Consider the following 20536-nt stretch of genomic DNA (forward strand, 5'->3'; position numbering starts at 1 on the left):
TCACCCCCTGTGCTCACTGCCCCGTGTCCTAACTCACACCCAGTCCCGTTCACCCATCACCCCCTGTGCTCACTGCCCCGTGTCCTAACTCGCACCCAGTACCGTTCACCCATCACCCCTGTGCTCACTGCCCCGTGTCCTAACTCACACCGGGTCCCGTTCACCCATCACCCGCTGTGCTCACTGCCCCGTGTCCTAACTCACACCCAGTCCCGTTCACCCATCATCCCCTGTGCTCACTGCCCCGTGTCCTAACTCGCACCCAGTCCCGTTCACCCATCATCCCCTGTGCTCACTGCCCCGTGTCCTAACTCGCACCCAGTCCCGTTCACCCATCACCCCTGTGCTCACTGCCCCGTGTCCTAACTCACACCCAGTCCCGTTCACCCTTCACCCCCTGTGCTCACTGCCCCGTGTCCTAACTCGCACCCAGCCCCGTTCACCCATCACCCCCTGTGCTCACTGCCCCGTGTCCTAACTCGCACCCAGTCCCGTTCACCCACCACCCCCTGTGCTCACTGCCCCGTGTCCTAACTCACACCGAGTCCCGTTCACCCATCACCCCCTGTGCTCACTGCCCCGTGTCCTAACTCGCACCCAGTCCCGTTCACCCATCACCCCCTGTGCTCACTGCCCCGTGTCCTAACTCACACCCAGTCCCGTTCACCCATCACCCCCTGTGCTCACTGCCCCGTGTCCTAACTCACACCCAGTCCCGTTCACCCATCACCCCCTGTGCTCACTGCCCCGTGTCCTAACTCACACCCAGTCCCGTTCACCCATCACCCCCTGTGCTGACTGCCCTGTGTCCTAACTCTCTCCCAGTCCCGTTCACCCATCACCCCCTGTGCTCACTGCCCCGTGTCCTAACTCACACCCAATCCCGTTCACCCATCACCCCCCTGTGCTCACTGCCCCGTGTCCTAACTCACACCCAGTCCCGTTCACCCATCACCCCCCGTGCTCACTGACCCGTGTCCTAACTCACACCCAGTCCCGTTCACCCATCACCCCCTGTGCTCGCTGCCCCGTGTCCTAACTCACACCGAGTCCCGTTCACCCATCACCCCCTGTGCTCACTGCCCCGTGTCCTAACTCACACCCAGTCCCGTTCACCCATCACCCCCTGTGCTCACTGCCCCGTGTCCGAACTCGCACCAAGTCCCGTTCACCCATCACCCCCTGTGCTCACTGCCCCGTGTCCTAACTCACACCCAGTCCCGTTCACCCATCACCCCTGTGCTCACTGCCCCGTGTCCTAACTCACACCCAGTCCCGTTCACCCATCACCCCCTGTGCTCACTGCCCCGTGTCCGAACTCGCACCAAGTCCCGTTCACCCATCACCCCCTGTGCTCACTGCCCCGTGTCCTAACTCACACCCAGTCCCGTTCACCCATCACCCCCTGTGCTCACTGCCCCGTGTCCTAACTCACACCCAGTCCCGTTCACCCATCACCCTCTGTGCTCACTGCCCCGTGCCCTAACTCACACCCAGTCCCGTTCACCCATCACCCCCTGTGCTCACTGCCCCGTGTCCTAACTCACACCCAGTCCCGTTCACCCATCACCCCCTGTGCTCACTGCCCCGTGTCCTAACTCACACCCAGTCCCGTTCACCCGTCACCCCCTGTGCTCACTGCCCCGTGTCCTAACTCACACCCAGTCCCGTTCACCATCACCCCCTGTGCTCACTGCCCTGTGTCCTAACTCACACCCAGTCCCGTTCACCCATCACCCCCTGTGCTCACTGCCCCGTGTCCTAACTCGCACCCAGTCCCGTTCACCCATCACCCCCTGTGCTCACTGCCCCGTGTCCTAACTCACACCCAGTCCCGTTCACCCATCACACCCTGTGCTCACTGACCTACATTGGCTCCCGGTCTGGGAACGCCTCGATTTTAAAATTCTCATCCTCCTGTTCACACCCCTCCATGGCCTCGCCCCTCCCTATCTCTGTAACCTCCTCCAGCCCCCAACCCTTCGATCTCTGCACTCCTCCAGTTCTGGGCTCTTGGCCTTCCCCAATTTCAGCAGCCCCGCCATTGGTGGCCGTGCCTTCAGTTGCTGAGGCCCTCGGCTCTAGAATTCCCCCCTGAATCTCTCCGCCTCACGACCTCCCTTTACTCCTTTAAGATGCTTCTTAATACCTACCTGTTATCTGCCCTAATATCTCCTTATGTGGCTCGGTGTCAAATTCTGTTTGATAATCGCTCCTGTGAAGCACCTTGGGATGACTTATTATGTTAAAGGCGCGGTATAAATACAAGTTGTTGTTGTTGTTAAAATGCGGCAGCCAATTTGCACACAGCAAGCTCCCACAAACAGCAATGTGATAATGACCAGATAATCTGATTCAGTGATGTTGGTTGAGGGATAAATATTGGTCCAGGCCAATGGGGTGAACACCCCCTGCCCTTCAAAATAGGGCCATGGAATCTTTTACAGCGGAGAGAGCAGATGGGGGCCTCAGTTTAATGTCTCATCCGAAAGATGGCACCTCCGACAGTGCAGCACTCCCTCAGTACTGCCCCTCCGACAGTGCAGCACTCCCTCAGTACTGCCCCTCCGACAGTGCAGCGCTCCCTCAGTACTGCCCCTCCGACAGTGCGGCGCTCCCTCAGTACTGCCCCTCCGACAGTGCAGCGATCCCTCAGTACTGCCCCTCCGACAGTGCAGCGCTCCCTCAGTACTGCCCCTCCGACAGTGCAGCTCTCCCTCAGTACTGCCCCTCCGACAGTGCAGCACTCCCTCAGTACTGCCCCTCCGACAGTGCAGCACTCCCTCAGTACTGACCCTCCGACAGTGCAGCGCTCCCTCAGTACTGCCCCTCCGACAGTGCAGCGCTCCCTCAGTACTGCCCCTCCGACAGTGCAGCACTCCCTCAGTACTGCCCCTCCGACAGTGCAGCGCACCCTCAGTACTGCCCCTCCGACAGTGCAGCGCTCCCTCAGTACTGCCCCTCCGACAGTGCAGCGCTCCTTCAGTACCGCCCCTCCGACAGTGCAGCGCTCCCTCATTACTGCCCCTCCGACAGTGCAGCGATCCCTCAGTACTGCCCCTCCAACAGTGCACCACTCCCTCAGTACCGCCCCTCTGACAGTGCGGTGCTCCCTCAGTACCGCCCCTCCGACAGTGCAGCGCTCCCTCAGTACTGCCCCTCCGACAGTGCGGCGCTCCCTCAGTATTGCCCCTTCGACAGTGCAGCTCTCCCTCAGCACTGCCCCTCCGACAGTGCAGCGCTCCCTCAGTACTGCGACTCTGACCATGCAGTTCTCCCTCAGTACTGCCCCTCCGACATTGCAGCGCTCCCTCTGTACTGCCCCACCCTTAGTGCAGCGCTCCCTCAGTACTGCCCCTCCGACAGTGCGGTGTTCCCTCAGTACTGCCCCTGCGACCGTGCAGCGCTCCCTCAGTACTGCCCCTCCGACAGTGCAGCGCTCCCTCAGTATTGACCCTCCGACAGTGCAGCGCTCCCTCAGTGCTGGCCCTCCGACAGTGCAGCGCTCCCTCAGTACTGCCCCTCCGACAGTGCGGCGCTCCCTCAGTACTGATCCTCCGACAGTGCAGTGCTCCCTCAGTACCGCCCCTCCGACGGTGCGGCACTCCCTCAGTACTGATCCTCCGACAGTGCAGTGCTCCCTCAGTACTGCCCCTCCGACGGTGCGGCACTCCCTCAGTACTGCCCCTCCGACAGTGCGGCGGTCCCTCAGTACTGCCCCTTCGACAGTGTGGCGTTCCCTCAGTACTGCCCCTCCAACAGTGTGGCGTTCCCTCAGTACTGCCCCTCCAACAGTGTGGTGCTCCCTCAGTACTGCCCCTCTGACAGTGTGGTGCTCCCTCAGTACTGCCCCTCCAACAGTGTGGTGCTCCCTCAGTACCGCCCCTCCGACAGTGCGGCGTTCCCTCAGTACCGCCCCTCCGACAGTGCAGCGCTCCCTCAGTACTGCCCCCTCCGACAGTGCAGCGCTCCCTCAGTACTGCCCTTCCGACAGTGCAGCGCTCCCTCAGTACTGCCCCTCCGACAGTGCAGCGCTCCCTCAGTACTGTGCCTCTGACAGTGCGGCGCTGCCTCAGTACTGCCCCTCCAACAGTGCGGCGCTCCCTCAGTACCGACCCTCCGACAGTGCAGCTCTCCCTCAGTACCGCCCCTCCGACAGTGCAGCGCTCTCTCAGTACTGCCCCTCCGACAGTGCAGCGCTCCCTCAGTACTGCCCCTCCGACAATGCAGCGCTCCTCAGTACTACCCCTCCGACAGTGCAGCGCTCCCTCGGTACTACCCCTCCGACAGTGCAGCGCTCCTCAGTACTACCCCTCCGACAGTGCAGTGCTCCCTCAGTACTACCCCTCCGACAGTGCAGCGCTCCCTCAGTACTGCCCCTCCGACAATGCAGCGCTCCCTCAGTACCGCCCCTCCGATGGTGCAGTGCTCCCTCAGTACTACCCCTCCGACAGTGCAGTGCTCCCTCAGTACTACCTCTCCGACAGTGCAGCGCTCCTCAGTACTACCCCTCCGACAGTGCAGTGCTCCCTCAGTACTACTCCTCCGACAGTGCAGCGCTCCCTCAGTACTGACCCTCCGACTTTGCAGTGCTCCCTCAGTACTGGCACAGGGAGTGTCGACCTGGATTTTGTGCTCAAGTCTCAACTACGCAACACGACTTGGACGACGTTCAACTTGGGCAAATGAGTGGCAAGTTACATTCGCGCCACACAAGTGCCAGGCAATGACTATCTCCAACAAGCGAGAGTCTAACCACCGCCCCTTGATATTCAATGGCATTACCATCGCCGAATCCCCACCATCAACATCCTGGGGGGGGTCACCATTGACCAGCCACACAAATACTGTGGCAACAAGAGCAGGTCAGAGGCTAGGTATTCTGCGGCGAGTGTCTCAACTCCTGACTCCTCAAAGCCTTTCCACCATCTACAAAGAGCAAGTAAGGAGTTTGATGGAATACTCTCCACTTGCCTGGTTGAGTGCAGCTCCAACACCGAATAAAAACACCACGGGAAAAGTTGTCCAACCGTGGCTCACGAGAGAAGTCAAAGATAGTATTCGATCAAAGGAAGAGGCTTATAATGTTGCCAAAACGAGTAGTGAGCCTGAGGATTGGGAGGATTTTACAATTCAGCAAAGGAGGACCAAGAAATTGATAAAGAAAGGGAAAATAGAATATGAGAGTAAACTAGCGAGACATAAAAACAGAGTGTAAAAGCTTCTATAGCTATGCAAAAAGGAAAAGATTAGCAAAAGTAAATGTGGGTCCCTTATAGGCTGAGACACGAGAAATGATAATGGGGAATAAGGAGACGACAGAGAAATTAAACAAATACTTTGTGTCTGTCTTCACGGAAGAAGACGCAAAACACGTCCCGGAAATAGTTTAGAACCAAGGGCCTAACGAGAATGAGGAACTGAAAGAAATTAGTAATAGTATAAAAATAGTACTAGAGAAATTAATGGGACTGAAAGCTGATAAATCCCCAGGCCCTGATGGCCGACATCCTAGGGTTGTGAAAGAGGTGGCCATAGAGATAGTGGATGCATTGGTTGTCATCTTCCAAAATTCCATAGATTCTAGAACGGTTCCCGAGGATTGGAAGGTAGCAAATGTAACCCCACTATTTAAGAAAGGAGGGAGAGAGAAAACGGGGAAGTACAGACCTGTTAGCCTGACATCAGTAGTATGGGGGAACTAAAGACAAATACTATCAAAAAGGGAAAAGTACTTGGTAAAATAATGGGATTAAAGGCCGGCAAGTCCCCTGGACCAGATGGCCTGCATCCCAGGGTCTTAAAAGAAATGGCTGCAGAGATAGTGGAGTCATTGGTTGCAATATACCAAAATTCCCTGGACTCTGGAAAGGTCCCAGCGGATTGGAAAACCGCAAATGTAACACCCCTATTTAAGAAAGGAGGGAGACAGAAAGCAGGAAACTATAGACCAGTTAGCCTAACATCTGTCGTTGGGAAAATGCTGGAGTCCTTCATTAAGGAAGCAGTAGCAGGGCATTTGGAAAATCATACTGCAGTCAAGCAGAGTCAGCATGGTTTTAGGAAAGGGAAATTATGTTTAAATAAATTGCTGGAGTTCTTTGAGGAGGTAACGAGCAGGGTGGACAAAGGTGAACCAGTGGATGTGGTGTATTTGGATTTCCAGAAGGCATTCGATAAGGTGCCACATAAAAGGTTACTGCATAAGATAAGAGCTCACGGAGTTGGGGGTAATATATTAGCATGGATAGAGAATTGGCTAACTAACAGAAAACAGAGAGTCGGGATAAATGGGTCGTTTTCCGGTTGGCAAACGGTAACTAGCGGGGCGCCACAGGGATCGGTGCTGGGGCCTCAACTATTTACAATCTATATTAATAACTTGGATGAAGGGACCGAGTGTAATGTAGCCAAGTTTACGGATGATACAAAGATGGGTGGGAAAGCAAGTTGTGCAGAGGACTCAAAGAATCTGCAAAAGGATATAGATAGGCTAAGTGAGTGGGCAAAAATCTGGCAGATGGAGTATAATGTGGGAAAGTGCGAGGTTACCCACTTTGGCAGGAAGAATAAAAAAGCAAATTATTATTTAAATGGAGAGAGATTACAAAATGCTACAGTTCAGAGGGACCTGGGGGTCCTTGTGCATGAAACACAAAAAGTTAGCATGCAGGTACAGCAAGTAATCAAAAAGGCAAATGTAATGTTGGCCTTTATTTTAAAGGGGTTGGAGTATAAAAGCAGGGAAGTCCTGCTACAACTGTACAGGGTGTTGGTGAGACCACACCTGGAGTACTGCGTACAGTTTTGGCCTCCTTATTTAAGGAAGGATATACTTGCATTGGAGGCAGTTCAGAGACGATTCACTCGGTTAATTCCAGAGATGAGGGGGTTGACTTATGAGGAAAGGTTGAGCAGGCTGGGCCGATACTCATTGGAATTTAGAAGAATGAGAGGTGATCTTATTGAAACATATAAGATACTGAGGGGGCTCGACAAGGTAGATGCAGAGAGGATGTTTCCCCTAGTGGGGAAATCTAGGACTCGGGGGCACAGTCTCAGAATAAAGGGTCGCCCTTTTAGAACTGAGATGAGGAGGAATTTCTTCTCTCAGAGGGTCGTAAATCTGTGGAATTCTCTGCCCCAGAGAGCCGTGGAGGCTGGGTCATTAAATACATTTAAGGTGGAGATAGACAGATTTTTGCAAGATAAGGGAGTGAAGGGTTATGGGGAGCGGGCGGGGAAGTGGCTTTGAGCCCAAGATCAGCCATGATCTTATTGAATGGCGGAGCAGGCTCGAGGGGCCAACTGGCCTATTCCTGCTCCTATTTCTAATGTTCTTATGTAGGGAAAATGCTAGAATCTATTATTAAGGACGTGGTAACAGGGCACTCAGAAAATAATAATAGGATTGGGCAGATTCAACACGGATTTATGAAAAGGAAATCATGTTTGACAAATCTGTTAATGTTTTTTGAGGTTGTAACTAGCAAAATAGATAAGGGGGAACCAGTGGATGTGGTGTATTTGGATTTACAGAATGCATTCGATAAGGTGCCACACAAGAGGTTATTAAACAAAATTAGGGCTCATCGGATTGGGCGTAATACACTAGCATGGATTGAGGGTTGGTTAATGGACATGAAACAGAGAGTAGGAATAAAGGGTCATTTTCGGGTTGGCAGGCTGTGACTAGTGGGGTACCGCAAGGATCAGGCTATTTTAGATCTTGTATTGTGTAATGAGACAGGGATAATTAGCAATCTCATAGTAAAGGATCCTCTGGGGCAGAGTGATCATATGATAGAATTTCACATTATTTGTGAGAGTGAATTGCCTAAGTCCGAAACTAGAGTCTTAACCTTAAATAAAGCCAATTACATAGGTATGAGGGGTGAGTTGGCTAAGATAGATTGGAAAAATAGATTAAAAGGTATGACAGTAAATAAGCAGTGGCTAGCATTTAAAGAAATACTTCATAATTCTCAACAAAAATACATTCCATTGAGAAACAAAAACCCCACAGGAAAAGTGATCCATCTGTGGCTAACTAAAGTTAAGGATAACATTAGATTGAAGGAAGAAGATTATAATGTTGCAAATAATAATATTAAGCCTTAGGGTTGGGAGAGTTTCAGAAACCAGCAAAGGTTGACCAAAAAATTGATAAAAAGGGAAAAAACAGAATATGAGAGAAAACTAGCAAGAAATATAAAAGCAGATTGTAAGAGTTTCTACAAGTATGTAAAAAGGAAAAGAGTAGCAAAAGTAAACGTTGGTCCCTTAGAGGCTGAGACAGGAGAAATTATTATGGGGAAAAAGGAAATGACAGAAATGTTAAACAAATATTTTTTATCTGTCTTCACAGTAAAATACACAGAAAGCACACCAAAACTGGTGGGGAACCAAGGGTCTAATGAGGATGAGGAACTTAACGTAATTAATATAAGTAGAGAAAAAGTACTAGAGAAACTAATGGGACTAAAATCCAACAAATCCCCTGGACCTGACGGCCTACATCCTAGGGTCTAAAAGAGGTGGCTGCAGAAATAGTGGATGCATTGGTTTTGATCTTCCAAAATTCCCTAGATTCTGGATTGGTCCCAGCGGATTAGAAGGTCGCAAATGTAACACCGCTATTCAAGAAAGGAGGGAGAGAGAAAACAGGGAACTACAGGCCAGTTAGCCTGACATCAGTCATCGGAAAAATGCTGGAATCCATTGTTAAGGAAGTGGTGTCAAGTCACTGAGAAAATCATAACATGATTAGGCAGAGTCAACATGGTTTTATGAAAGGGAAATCATGTTTGACAAATTTATTAGAGTTTTTTGAGGATGTAACGAGCAGGGTAGATAAAGGGGAACCAGTGGATGTAGTGGTGAACCTGTGGAACTCATTGCCACAGAGGGCAGTGTACGCCAGCTCATTAAATATATTTAAGAGGGAATTAGATATATTTCTACGGGCAAAAGGGGTTAAGGGTTACGGAGAGAAGGCGGGGACGGGATACTGAATTAAAGGATCAGCCATGATCTCATCGAATGGCGGAGCAGGCACGAAGGGCCGAATGGCCTACTCCTGCTCCTATCTTCTATGTATCTATGTATCTATGCATTCGATAAGGTGCCACATAAAAGATTATTACACAAGATTAGGGCTCATGGGTTGACATGGATAGAGGATTGGTTAACGGACAGAAAACAAAGAGTAGGGATAAACGGATCTTTTTCAGGTTGGCAGGCTGTAACTAGTGGGGTGCTGCAAGGATCAGTGTTGGGGCCTCAGCTATTTACAATCTATATTAATGACTTGGATGAAGGGATCATAAGAACATAAGAAGTAGGAGCAGGAGTAGGCCATACGGCCCCTCGGGCCTGCTCCACCATTCAATAGGATCATGGCTGATCCGAACCTAGACTCACGTCCACTTCCCTGCCCGCTCCCCGTAACCCCTAATTCCCTTATCAGCTAGGAAACTGTCTATCTCCGTTTTAAATTTATTTAATGTCGCAGCTTCCACAGCTCTCTGAGGTAGCAAATTCCATAGATTTACTACCCTCTGAGTGAAGACGTTTCTCCTCATCTCAGTTTTGAAAGGGCAGCCCCTTATTCTAAGATTATGCCCCCTAGTTCTAGTCTCACCCATCAGTGGAAACATCCTCCCCGCATCCACCCGATCAAGCCCCCTCACAATCTTATATGTTTCGATAAGATCGCCTCTCATTCTTCTGAACTCCAATGAGTAGAGTCCCAACCTACTCAACCTTTCCTCATAAGTCAACCCCCTCATCTCCAGAAGCAACCGAGTGAACCTTCTCTGAACTGCCTCGAGAGCAAGTATATCTTTTCTTAAATATGGAAACCAAAACTGCACGCAGTATTCCAGGTGTGGCCTCACCAGTACCCTGTATAACTGCAGCAAGACTTCCCTGCTTTTATACTCCATCCCCCTTGCAATAAAAGCCAAGATTCCATTGGCCTTCCTGATCACCTGCTGCACCTGCATACTAACCTTCTGTGTTTCATGCATCAGGACCCCCAGGTCCCTTTGTACTGTAGCACTTTGCAGTTTCTCTCCATTTAGATAATAACTTGCTCTTTGATATTTCTGCCAAAGTGCATAACCTCACACTTTCCAACATTATATTGCATCTGCCAAATCTCTGCCCACTCACTTAGCCTGTCTATGTCCTTTTGCAGGTTTTTTATGTCCTCCTCACTCACTGCTTTCCCTCCTATCTTTGTATCGTCGGCAAACTTGGATACGTTGCACTCGGTCCCTTCCTCCAAATCATTAATTTAGATTGTAAAGAGTTGGGGTCCCAGCACTGACCCCTGCGGAACACCACTAGTTACTGATTGCCAGCCCGAGAATGAACCATTTATCCCAACTCTCTGTTTTCTGTTAGATAGCCAATCTTCCACCCATGCCAGTATATTACCCCCAATCCCGTGATTTTTTATCTTGATCAGTAATCTTTTGTGTGGAACCTTGTCAGATGCCTTTTGGAAGTCCAAATACACCACATCCACTGGTTCCCCTTTATCCACCCTGTATGTTATGTCCTTAAAGACTGTAATGTATCCAAGTTTGCTGACGATACAAAGCTAGGTGGGACAGTAAGCTGTGAGGAGAACACAGAGTCTGCAAAGGGATATAGATAGACTGAGTGAGTGGGCAGTAAGGTGGCAGATGGAGTATAATGTAGGGAAATGTGAGGTTATTCACTTTGGTAGGAAGAATAGAAAAAAATAATATTTTTTAAATGGAGAGAAACTTTCAAATGTTGGTGTTCAGAGAGATTTGGGTGTCCTCGTGCAAGAAGTACAGAAAGCGAGCATGCAGGTACAGCAAGCAATAAGGAAGGCAAATGGCATGTTGGCCTTTATTGCAAGGGGGTTGGAGTACATAAGAACATAAGAAATAGGAGCAGGAGTAGGCCAATCGGCCCCTCGAGCCTGCTCCGCCATTCAATAAGATCATGGCTGATCTGATCCTAACCGCCAATCTACTATCACAGAACCATCTCCTGAATCTAACAGAATTAGACACACGAACTAGGAGCAGGATCAGGCTACATGGCCCCTGGGCCCGCTCCGCTACCCACAGGGCCATGACCGATCCGAACCTAGACTCATGTCCAAATTCCTGCCCGCTCCCCGTAACCCTTAATTCCCTTTACTTCTAGGAAACTGTCTATTTCTGTTTTAAATTTATGTAATGACGTAGCTTCTACAGCTTTTTGGGGCAGCATATTCCATGGACCTACCACCCTCTGAGTGAAGTAGTTCCTCCTCATCTCAGTTTTGAAAGAGCAGCCCCTTATTCTAAGACTATGCCCCCTAGTTCTAATTTCACCCATCATCGGGAACATCCTCCCCGCATCCACCCGATCCAACCCCTTCACAATCTTATATGTTTCAATAAGATCGCCTCTCATTCTTCTGAACTCCAATGAGTAGAGTCCCAATCTACTCAACCTCTCCTCACATGTCCATCCCCTCATCCCCGGGATTAACCGAGTGAACCTTCTTTGTACTGACTCGAGAGCAAGTATGTCCTTTCTTAAGTATGGACACCAAAACTGTACGCAGTATTCCAGGTGCGGTCTCACCAATACCTTGTACAACTGAAGCAATACCTCCCTATTTTTATATTCTATCCCCCTAGCAATGAAAGCCAACATTCCATTGGCCTTCTTAATCACTTGCTGCACCTGCATACTAACCTTTTGAGTTTCGTGCACCAGGACCCCCCAGATCCCTTTGTACTTCAGTACTTTCCAGTTTCTTGCCATTAAGATAATAACTTGCTCTACGATTTTTCCTGCCAAAGTGCATAACCTCACACTTTCCAGTATTGTATTCCATCTGCCAAATCTCTGCCCACTTACTTAGCCTGTCTATGTCCCCTTGCAGGTTTTTTATGTCCTCCTCACTCACGACTTTCCCTCCCATCTTAGTATCATCAAGAATAAGGAAGTCTTGCTACACTTGTACAGGGCCTTGGTGAGACCACACCTGGAGTACTGGGCACAGTTTTGGTCTCCTTATCTAAGGAAGGATATACTTGCCTTGGAGGCGGTGCAACGAAGGTTCACTAGATTGATTCCTGGGGTGAGAGGGCTGTCCTATGAGGAGAGATTGTGTAGATTGGGCCGATACTCTCTGGAGTTTATAAGAATGAGAGGTGATCTCATTGAAACATACAAGATTCTGAGGGGGATTGACAGGGTAGATGCTGAGAGGTTGTTTCCCCTGGCTGGAGAGTCTAGAATAAGGGGGCATAGTCTCAGGATAAGGGGTCGGCCATTTAAGACTGAGATGAGGAGGAATTTCTTCACTCAGAGGGTTGTGAATCTTTGGAATTCTCTGCCCCAGAGGGCTGTGAGTGCTGAGTCGTTGAGTATATTCAAGGCTGAGATCGATAGATTTTTGGACTCATGGGGAATCAAGGGATATGGAGATCGGGCGGGAAAGTGGAGTTGAGGTGGATGATCAGCCATGATCTTATTGAATGGCGGAGCAGGCTCGAGGGGCCGTATGGCGGAGCAGGCTCGAGGGGCCGTATGGCGGAGCAGGCTCGAGGGGCCGTATGGCGGAGCAGGCTCGAGGGGCCGTATGGCGGAGCAGGCTCGAGGGGCCGTATGGCGGAGCAGGCTCGAGGGGCCGTATGGCGGAGCAGGCTCGAGGGGCCGTATGGCGGAGCAGGCTCGAGGGGCCGTATGGCGGAGCAGGCTCGAGGGGCTGTATGGCGGAGCAGGCTCGAGGGGCCGCATGGCGGAGCAGGCTCGAGGGGCTGTATGGCGGAGCAGGCTTGAGGGGCTGAATGGCCTACTCCCGCTTGATTGGCACCCCATCCACCACCTTAAACATTCACTCCCTCCACCACTGGCGCACCGTGGCTGCAGTGTGGACCATCTACAAAATGCACTGCAGCAACTCGCCAAGGCTTCTTCGACAGCATCTCCCAAACCCGCAACCTCTTCCACCTAGAAGGACAAGGACAGCAGGTGCACGGGAACACCACCATGTTCCCCTCCAAGTCACACACCATTCTGACTTGGCAGTATATCGCCGTTCCTTCATCGTCGCTGGGTCAAAATCCTGGAACTCCCTAACAGCACTGTGGGAGCACCTTCACCACACGGACTGCAGCGGTTCAAGATGGCAGCTCACCACCACCTTCTCGAGGAACAAATAAAAAAATATATTGGAGCTTGAACCCACGACCTCCTGACTCCAAGGCAAGAGTGCTGCCCACTGAGCCAAGGCTAATGAACAGGAAGTAGTGTAGTGTGTCAGCCAATGACGTGATATGATTTGTCCCGCTGCCCCGTGTCAGGGAGATGAAATTATCTTGCTCCTGGAATCATAGACTGATACAGCACAGAAAGAGGCCATTCGGCCCATCGTGCCTGTGCCGGCTCTTTGGTAAAGCTCTCCAATTAGTCCCACTCCCCTGCTCTTTCCCCACAGCCCTGCAAATTTTTCCCCTTCAAGTATTTATCCAATTCCCTTTTGAAAGTTATTATTGAATCTGCTTCCACCGCCCTTTCAGGCAGCGCATTCCAGATCACAACACCAGCTCCTCCTCACTGTCCAGTGATCCCTGCTGGAGTGTGTGTGCGGACATCGGGCGAGAACCACACCAGGCTTGATGATGCCCTAATGTTGAATAGTGTGCTGACACTGAGAGTGGCGCCTTGGCTCAGGACCAGAGGGCAGTGTGTGTGAGGGGCTGCTCCGGGTGCGAGGTGACAACTAAATAAAGGCAGTTACAAAGGTATGAAGACAGAGTTGGCTAAAGTGGACTGGGAAAATAGATTAAATGGTAAGACAGTAGATAAGCAGTGGCAGACCTTTAAGGAGATATTTCATAACTCTCAACAAAGATATATTCCAGTGAGAAGGAAAGGCTCTATGAGAAGAATGAACCATCCGTGGCTAACTAAGGAAGTTAAGGATGGTATCAAATTGAAAGAAAAGGCATACAGTGCTGCGAAGATTAGTGGTAGGCCAGAAGATTGGGAAATTTTTAGAAACCAGCAAAGGATGACTAAAAAAATAATAAAGAGGGAGAAGATAGATTATGAGAGTAAACTAGCAAAAAATATAAAAACAGACAGTAAGAGCTTCTACAGGTATATAAAAAGGAAGAGAGTAGCTAAAGTAAACGTTGGTCCCTTAGAGAATGAAACTGAGGAATTAATAATGGGAAACAGGGAAATGGCAGAGACTTTGAACAAATATTTTGTATCTGTCTTCATGGTAGAAGACGCTAAAAGCATCCCAATAATAGTGGATAATCAAGGGGCAAAAGGGAGGGAGGAATTAAAACAATCACCATCACTAGAGAAAAAGTATGAGGCAAACTAATGGGCCTAAAGGCTGACAAGTCCCCTGGACCTGATGGCCTGCATCCTAGGGTCTTAAAAGAAGTGGCTGCAGAGATAGTGGATGCATTGGTTGTAATCTTCCAAAATTCCCTGGATTCTGGAAAGGTCCCAGTGGATTGGAAAACCGCAAATGTAACGTCTCTTTTCAAGAAAGGAGGGAGACAGAAAGCAGGAAACTATAGGCCAGTTAGTCTAAGGTCTGTCGTTGGGAAAATGCTGGAGTCCATTATTAAGGAAGCAGTAGCAGGGCATTTAGAAAATCATAATACAATCAAGCAGCGTCAACATGGTTTTATGAAAGGGAAATCGTGTTTGACAATATTATTAGAGTTCTTTGAGGATGTAACGAGCAGGGTGGATCAAGGGGAACCAGTAGATGTGGTGTATTTGGATTTCCAGAAGGCATTCGATAAGGTGCCACATAAAAGGTTACTGCACAAGATAAGAGCTCACGGAGTTGGGGGTAATAGATTAGCATGGATAGAGGATTGGCTAACTAACAGAAAACAGAGAGTCGGGATAAATGGGTCATTTTCATGTTGGCAAACTGTAACTAGTGGGGTGCCACAGGGACCAGTGCTGGGGCCTCAACTATTTACAATCTATATAATATCTTGGATGAAGGGACCGAGTGTACTGTTGCCAAATTTGCTGACGATACAAAGATAGGTGGGAAAGCAAGTTGTGAGGAGGACACAGAGTCTGCAAAGGGATATAGACAGGCTCAGTGAGTGGGCAAACATTTTACAGATGGAGTATAATGTGGGAAAATGCGAGGTTATCCACTTTGGTAGGAAGAATAGAAAAGCAAATTATTATTTAAATAGAGACTGCAGAATGCTGTGGTACAGAGGGATCTGGGGGTCCTCGTACATGAAACACAAAAAGTTAGCAGCAGGTACAGCAAGTAATTAGGAAGGCAAATGGAATGTTGGCCTTTATTGCAAAGGGGTTGGAGTATAAAAGTAGGGAAGTCCTGCTACAACTGTACAGGGTGTTGGTGAGACCACACCTGGAGTACTGCGTACAGTTTTGGTCTCCTTATTTAAGGAAGGATATACTTGCATTGGAGGCAGTTCAGAGACGATTCACCAGGTTAATTCCTGAGATGAGGGGGTTGACTTATGAAGAAAGGTTGAGCAGGCTGGGCCGATACTCATTGGAGTTTAGAAGAATGAGAGGTGATCTTATTGAAACATATAAGATACTGAGGGGGCTCGACAGGGTAGATGCAGAGAGGATGTTTCCCCTCGTGGGGGAATCTAGGACTAGGGGGCATAGTCTCAGAATAAAGGGTCGCCCACTTAAGATGGAGATGAGGAGGAATTTCTTCACTGAGGATCGTGAATCTTTGGAATTCTCTACCGCAGAGAGCTGTGGAGGCTGGGTCATTGAATATATTCAAGGCTGAGATTGATTTTTGATCCACAGGGGAGTCGAGGGTTATGGGGAGCGGGCAGGAAAGTGGAGTTGAGGCCAAGATCAGATCAGCCATGATCTTATTGAATGGTGGAGCAGGCTCGAGGGGCCGAATGGCCAACTCCTGCTCCTATTTCTTATGTTCTTATGTGATGCCCCGGGTGTGAGGTGATGCTCCGGGTGTGAGGTGATGCTCCGGGTGTGAGGTGATGCCCCGGGTGTGAGGTGATGCTCCGGGTGTGAGGTGATGCTCCGGGTGTGAGGTGATGCCCCGGGTGTGAGGTGATGCTCCGGGTGTGAGGTGATGCCCCGGGTGTGAGGTGATGCTCCGGGTGTGAGGTGATGCTCCGGGTGTGAGGTGATGCTCCGGGTGTGAGGTGATGCCCCGGGTGTTAGGTGATGCTCCGGGTGTGAGGTGATGCTCCGGGTGTGAGGTGATGCCCCGGGTGTGAGGTGATGCCCCGGGTGTGAGGTGATGCCCCGGGTGTGAGGTGATGCTCCGGGTGTGAGGTGATGCTCCGGGTGTGAGGTGATGCTCCGGGTGTGAGGTGATGCTCCGGGTGTGAGGTGAGGCTCCGGGTGTGAGGTGATGCCCCGGGTGTGAGGTGATGCTCCGGGTGTGAGGTGATGCTCCGGGTGTGAGGTGAGGCTCCGGGTGTGAGGTGAGGCTCCGGGTGTGAGGTGAGGCTCCGGGTGTGAGGTGAGGCTCCGGGTGTGAGGTGAGGCTCCGGGTGTGAGGTGAGGCTCCGGGTGTGAGGTGAGGCTCCGGGTGTGAGGTGAGGCTCCGGGTGTGAGGTGAGGCTCCGGGTGTGAGGTGAGGCTCCGGGTGTGAGGTGAGGCTCCGGGTGTGAGGTGAGGCTCCGGGTGTGAGGTGATGCTCCGGGTGTGAGGTGAGGCTCCGGGCGTGAGGTGATGCTCCGGGCGTGAGGTGATGCTCCGGGCGTGAGGTGATGCTCCGGGCGTGAGGTGATGCTCCGGGCGTGAGGTGATGCTCCGGGCGTGAGGTGATGCTCCGGGCGTGAGGTGATGCCCCGGGCGTGAGGTGATGCCCCGGGCGTGAGGTGATGCCCCGGGCGTGAGGTGATGCCCCGGGCGTGAGGTGATGCCCCGGGCGTGAGGTGATGCCCCGGGCGTGAGGTGATGCTCCGGGCGTGAGGTGAGGCTCCGGGCGTGAGGTGATGCCCCGGGCGTGAGGTGATGCTCCGGGCGTGAGGTGATGCCCCGGGCGTGAGGTGATGCTCCGGGCGTGAGGTGATGCCCCGGGCGTGAGGTGATGCCCCGGGCGTGAGGTGATGCTCCGGGCGTGAGTTGATGCTCCGGGCGTGAGGTGATGCTCCGGGCGTGAGGTGATGCTCCGGGCGTGAGGTGATGCTCCGGGCGTGAGGTGAGGCTCCGGGCGTGAGGTGAGGCTCCGGGCGTGAGGTGAGGCTCCGGGCGTGAGGTGAGGCTCCGGGCGTGAGGTGATGCTCCGGGCGTGAGGTGAGGCTCCGGGCGTGAGGTGAGGCTCCGGGCGTGAGGTGAGGCTCCGGGCGTGAGGTGATGCTCCGGGCGTGAGGTGATGCTCCGGGCGTGAGGTGATGCTCCGGGCGTGAGGTGATGCCCCGGGCGTGAGGTGATGCCCCGGGCGTGAGGTGATGCCCCGGGCGTGAGGTGATGCCCCGGGCGTGAGGTGATGCCCCGGGCGTGAGGTGAGGCTCCGGGCGTGAGGTGAGGCTCCGGGCGTGAGGTGAGGCTCCGGGCGTGAGGTGATGCTCCGGGCGTGAGGTGATGCTCCGGGCGTGAGGTGATGCCCCGGGCGTGAGGTGATGCCCCGGGCGTGAGGTGATGCCCCGGGCGTGAGGTGATGCCCCGGGCGTGAGGTGATGCCCCGGGCGTGAGGTGAGGCTCCGGGCGTGAGGTGAGGCTCCGGGCGTGAGGTGAGGCTCCGGGCGTGAGGTGAGGCTCCGGGCGTGAGGTGAGGCTCCGGGCGTGAGGTGAGGCTCCGGGCGTGAGGTGATGCTCCGGGCGTGAGGTGATGCTCCGGGCGTGAGGTGATGCTCCGGGCGTGAGGTGAGGCTCCGGGCGTGAGGTGAGGCTCCGGGCGTGAGGTGAGGCTCCGGGCGTGAGGTGAGGCTCCGGGCGTGAGGTGAGGCTCCGGGCGTGAGGTGATGCTCCGGGTGTGAGGTGATGCTCCGGGTGTATCAGGGCCTCCTTTGCCTCCTCTAACCGCATGTGTCTCTGGTCGCACCAGGTCGGATGTGGTCATCCTGTGTTTCTCACTGGCGAACCCAAACTCGCTGCGTCACGTCAAGACCATGTGGCTCCCCGAGATCAAGCACTTCTGCCCCCGGACACCCATCATCCTGGTCGGCTGCCAACTGGACTTACGATACACTGATCTCGACGCAGTGAACAGGGCACGCAGACCTCTGGTCAAGTGAGTGTATGGGAGGGCGGTCGAGTGTGTGGGAGGGCGGGCGAGTGTGTGGGAGGGCGGGCGAGTGTGTGGGAGGGCGGGCGAGTGTGTGGGCGGGCGGGCGAGTGTGTGGGAGGGCGAGTGTGTGGGAGGGCGGGCGGGCGAGTGTGTGGGAGGGCGAGTGTATGGGAGGGCGAGTGTATGGGAGGGCGGGCGAGTGTGTGGGAGGGCGGGCGAGTGTGGGAGGGCGAGTGTGTGGGAGGGCGGGCGAGTGTGTGGGAGGGCGGGCGAGTGTGTGGGAGGGCGGGCGAGTGTGTGGGAGGGCGGGCGAGTGTGTGGGAGGGCGAGTGTGGGAGGGCGGGCGAGTGTGTGGGAGGGCGGGCGAGTGTGGGAGGGCGGGCGAGTGTGTGGGAGGGCGGGCGAGTGTGTGGGAGGGCGAGTGTGTGGGAGGGCGGGCGAGTGTGTGGGAGGGCGGGCGAGTGTGTGGGGGAGGGGGAGGGGGAGAGTGTGTGGGGGAGGGGGAGAGTGTGAATGTGAGAGTGAGCCAGTGATCTGGATCTGTTGCAGTGTGTGTGTTATAGTTTGGCTGCTTCACTTCAGTAGAACTCGGGTGAGGTGGTTGTTCAGAGCTTCGTGCACCGCCTGTGCTCCGCTTCCCGGCTCCTTTCATGCTTGCCACCTATAATGAAGCTTGTCTTGGGCATGCCGTGTGTCTTGGATGTGTCTAAAACCTCTGCGTCTGATTTCACGGAGCTGGTGTGAATGGGATTCCGTTGTCCGATTATCTGCCTGTGTGAGCGACAGGTAAGGCCTCACAGCGTCGGCGGGAATCTCGAGCGACAGAGCGGAGCTATAAAAGGCCCCAGAGACCAGGTAAGGCCTCACAGCGTCGGCGGGAATCCTGAACGGCAGAGCGGGGCTATAAAAGGCCCCAGAGACCAGGTAAGGCCTCACAGCGTCGGCGGGAATCTCGAGCGGCAGAGCGGGGCTATAAAAGGCCCCAGAGACCAGGTAAGGCCTCACAGCGTCGGCGGGAAACTTGAGCGGCAGAGCGGGGCTATAAAAGGCCCCAGAGACCAGGTAAGGCCTCACAGCGTCGGCGGGAATCTCGAGCGGCAGAGCGGGGCTATAAAAGGCCCCAGAGACCGGGTAAGGTTTACAAATCTCCGAACTCGGAGGGAAGGAGAGAGGTAAAAAAAAAAATAATCGAAGTGTGACGTCACCAGAAAGCGGGTAAGTGATTGGTTGGTAAGTATTTCTCTCTTTTTTAAGCTTAAACTCTGTGGTTTATAGTTTCTAAGGTGCGATATTCATCATCTAGAATCGGAGCAGAGGGTATTTAAAAATAATATTAATAAATTTAATTAATTACATAGAATGGGAGATCAGGTGATGTGTTGCTGCTGCAATATGTGGGAGCTGGTGGATACCATTGATGCTCACGGTGATCACATTTGCTGTAAGTGTTGGCTGCTCGAGGAATTCCGGCTCCGTGTTGAAGAGCTGGAGTCCGAGCTTCAAACACTGAGGCACATCAGGGAGGGGGAGAGTTACCTGGACTCTCTGTATCAGGAGGTAGTCACACCAATTAGATTAATTAATTCAGATGTAGTCCGTGGCCAGGGTCAGGATGGTGTGACTAGAAGTGAGGCAGGTACGGGGATCCAGGAGGTAGCGTTGGAGGAGCCGCAGCCCTTGCTCTTGTCCAACAGGTTCGAGGCTCTTACTCCCTGTGAGGATGGGAACAGGGACTGCGGGGAGGATGAGCAACCTGGCCACAGCACCGTGGAGCAGGGGGCCATTCAAGTGGGGGGAGTTAAAAGAAATGTTGTAGTGGTAGGGGATAGTATCGTTAGGGGGATAGATAGAGTTCTTTGCAGCTGAGAGAGAGAGTCCCGAAGGCTGTGTTGCCTGCCCGGTGCCAGGGTTAAGGACATCTCCTCTGGGCTGGAGAGAAACTTGGAGTGGGAGGGGGAGGATCCAGTTGTCGTGGTCCATGTTGGTACCAACAACATAGATAGGACAAGGAAGGAGGTTCTGCTGAGGGAGTTTGAGCAGCTAGGGGCCAAATTAAAAAGCAGAACCACAAGGGTAATAATCTCTGGATTACTACCTGAGCCACGTGCAAATTTGGCTAGGGTAAATAAAATTAGAGAGTTAAATGCGTGGCTCAAAGACTGGTGTGGGAGAAATGGGTTTTGCTTCCTGGGACACTGGCATCAGTACTGGGGCAGGAGAGAGCTGTTCCGTTGGGACGGACTTCACTTGGCCAGTGCTGGGACTAGAGTCCTGGCGAATCGAATAACTAGGGCTGTAGAGAGG

General features: G+C 52.7%; 1 protein-coding gene across 2 annotated transcripts in view; it reads left to right on the plus strand.

The window, feature by feature from the left end:
* The window catches only part of rhobtb4 (Rho related BTB domain containing 4), a 169750-nt gene that overhangs the window by 56372 nt on the left and 92842 nt on the right, over positions 1-20536 (plus strand). For both annotated transcript variants that reach the window (XM_085976441.1, XM_085976440.1), the window contains one exon: positions 18050-18235. In XM_085976441.1, the coding sequence (XP_085832567.1) occupies positions 18114-18235 (122 nt within the window). In that variant the 5' untranslated portion in view covers positions 18050-18113. The remainder of the gene's footprint in view (positions 1-18049; positions 18236-20536) is intronic.

This window comes from Somniosus microcephalus, chromosome 2 (assembly GCF_052327205.1).
Source record: "Somniosus microcephalus isolate GS21.2 chromosome 2, FLI_Smic_1.0, whole genome shotgun sequence".
Lineage (NCBI taxonomy): Eukaryota > Metazoa > Chordata > Chondrichthyes > Squaliformes > Somniosidae > Somniosus > Somniosus microcephalus.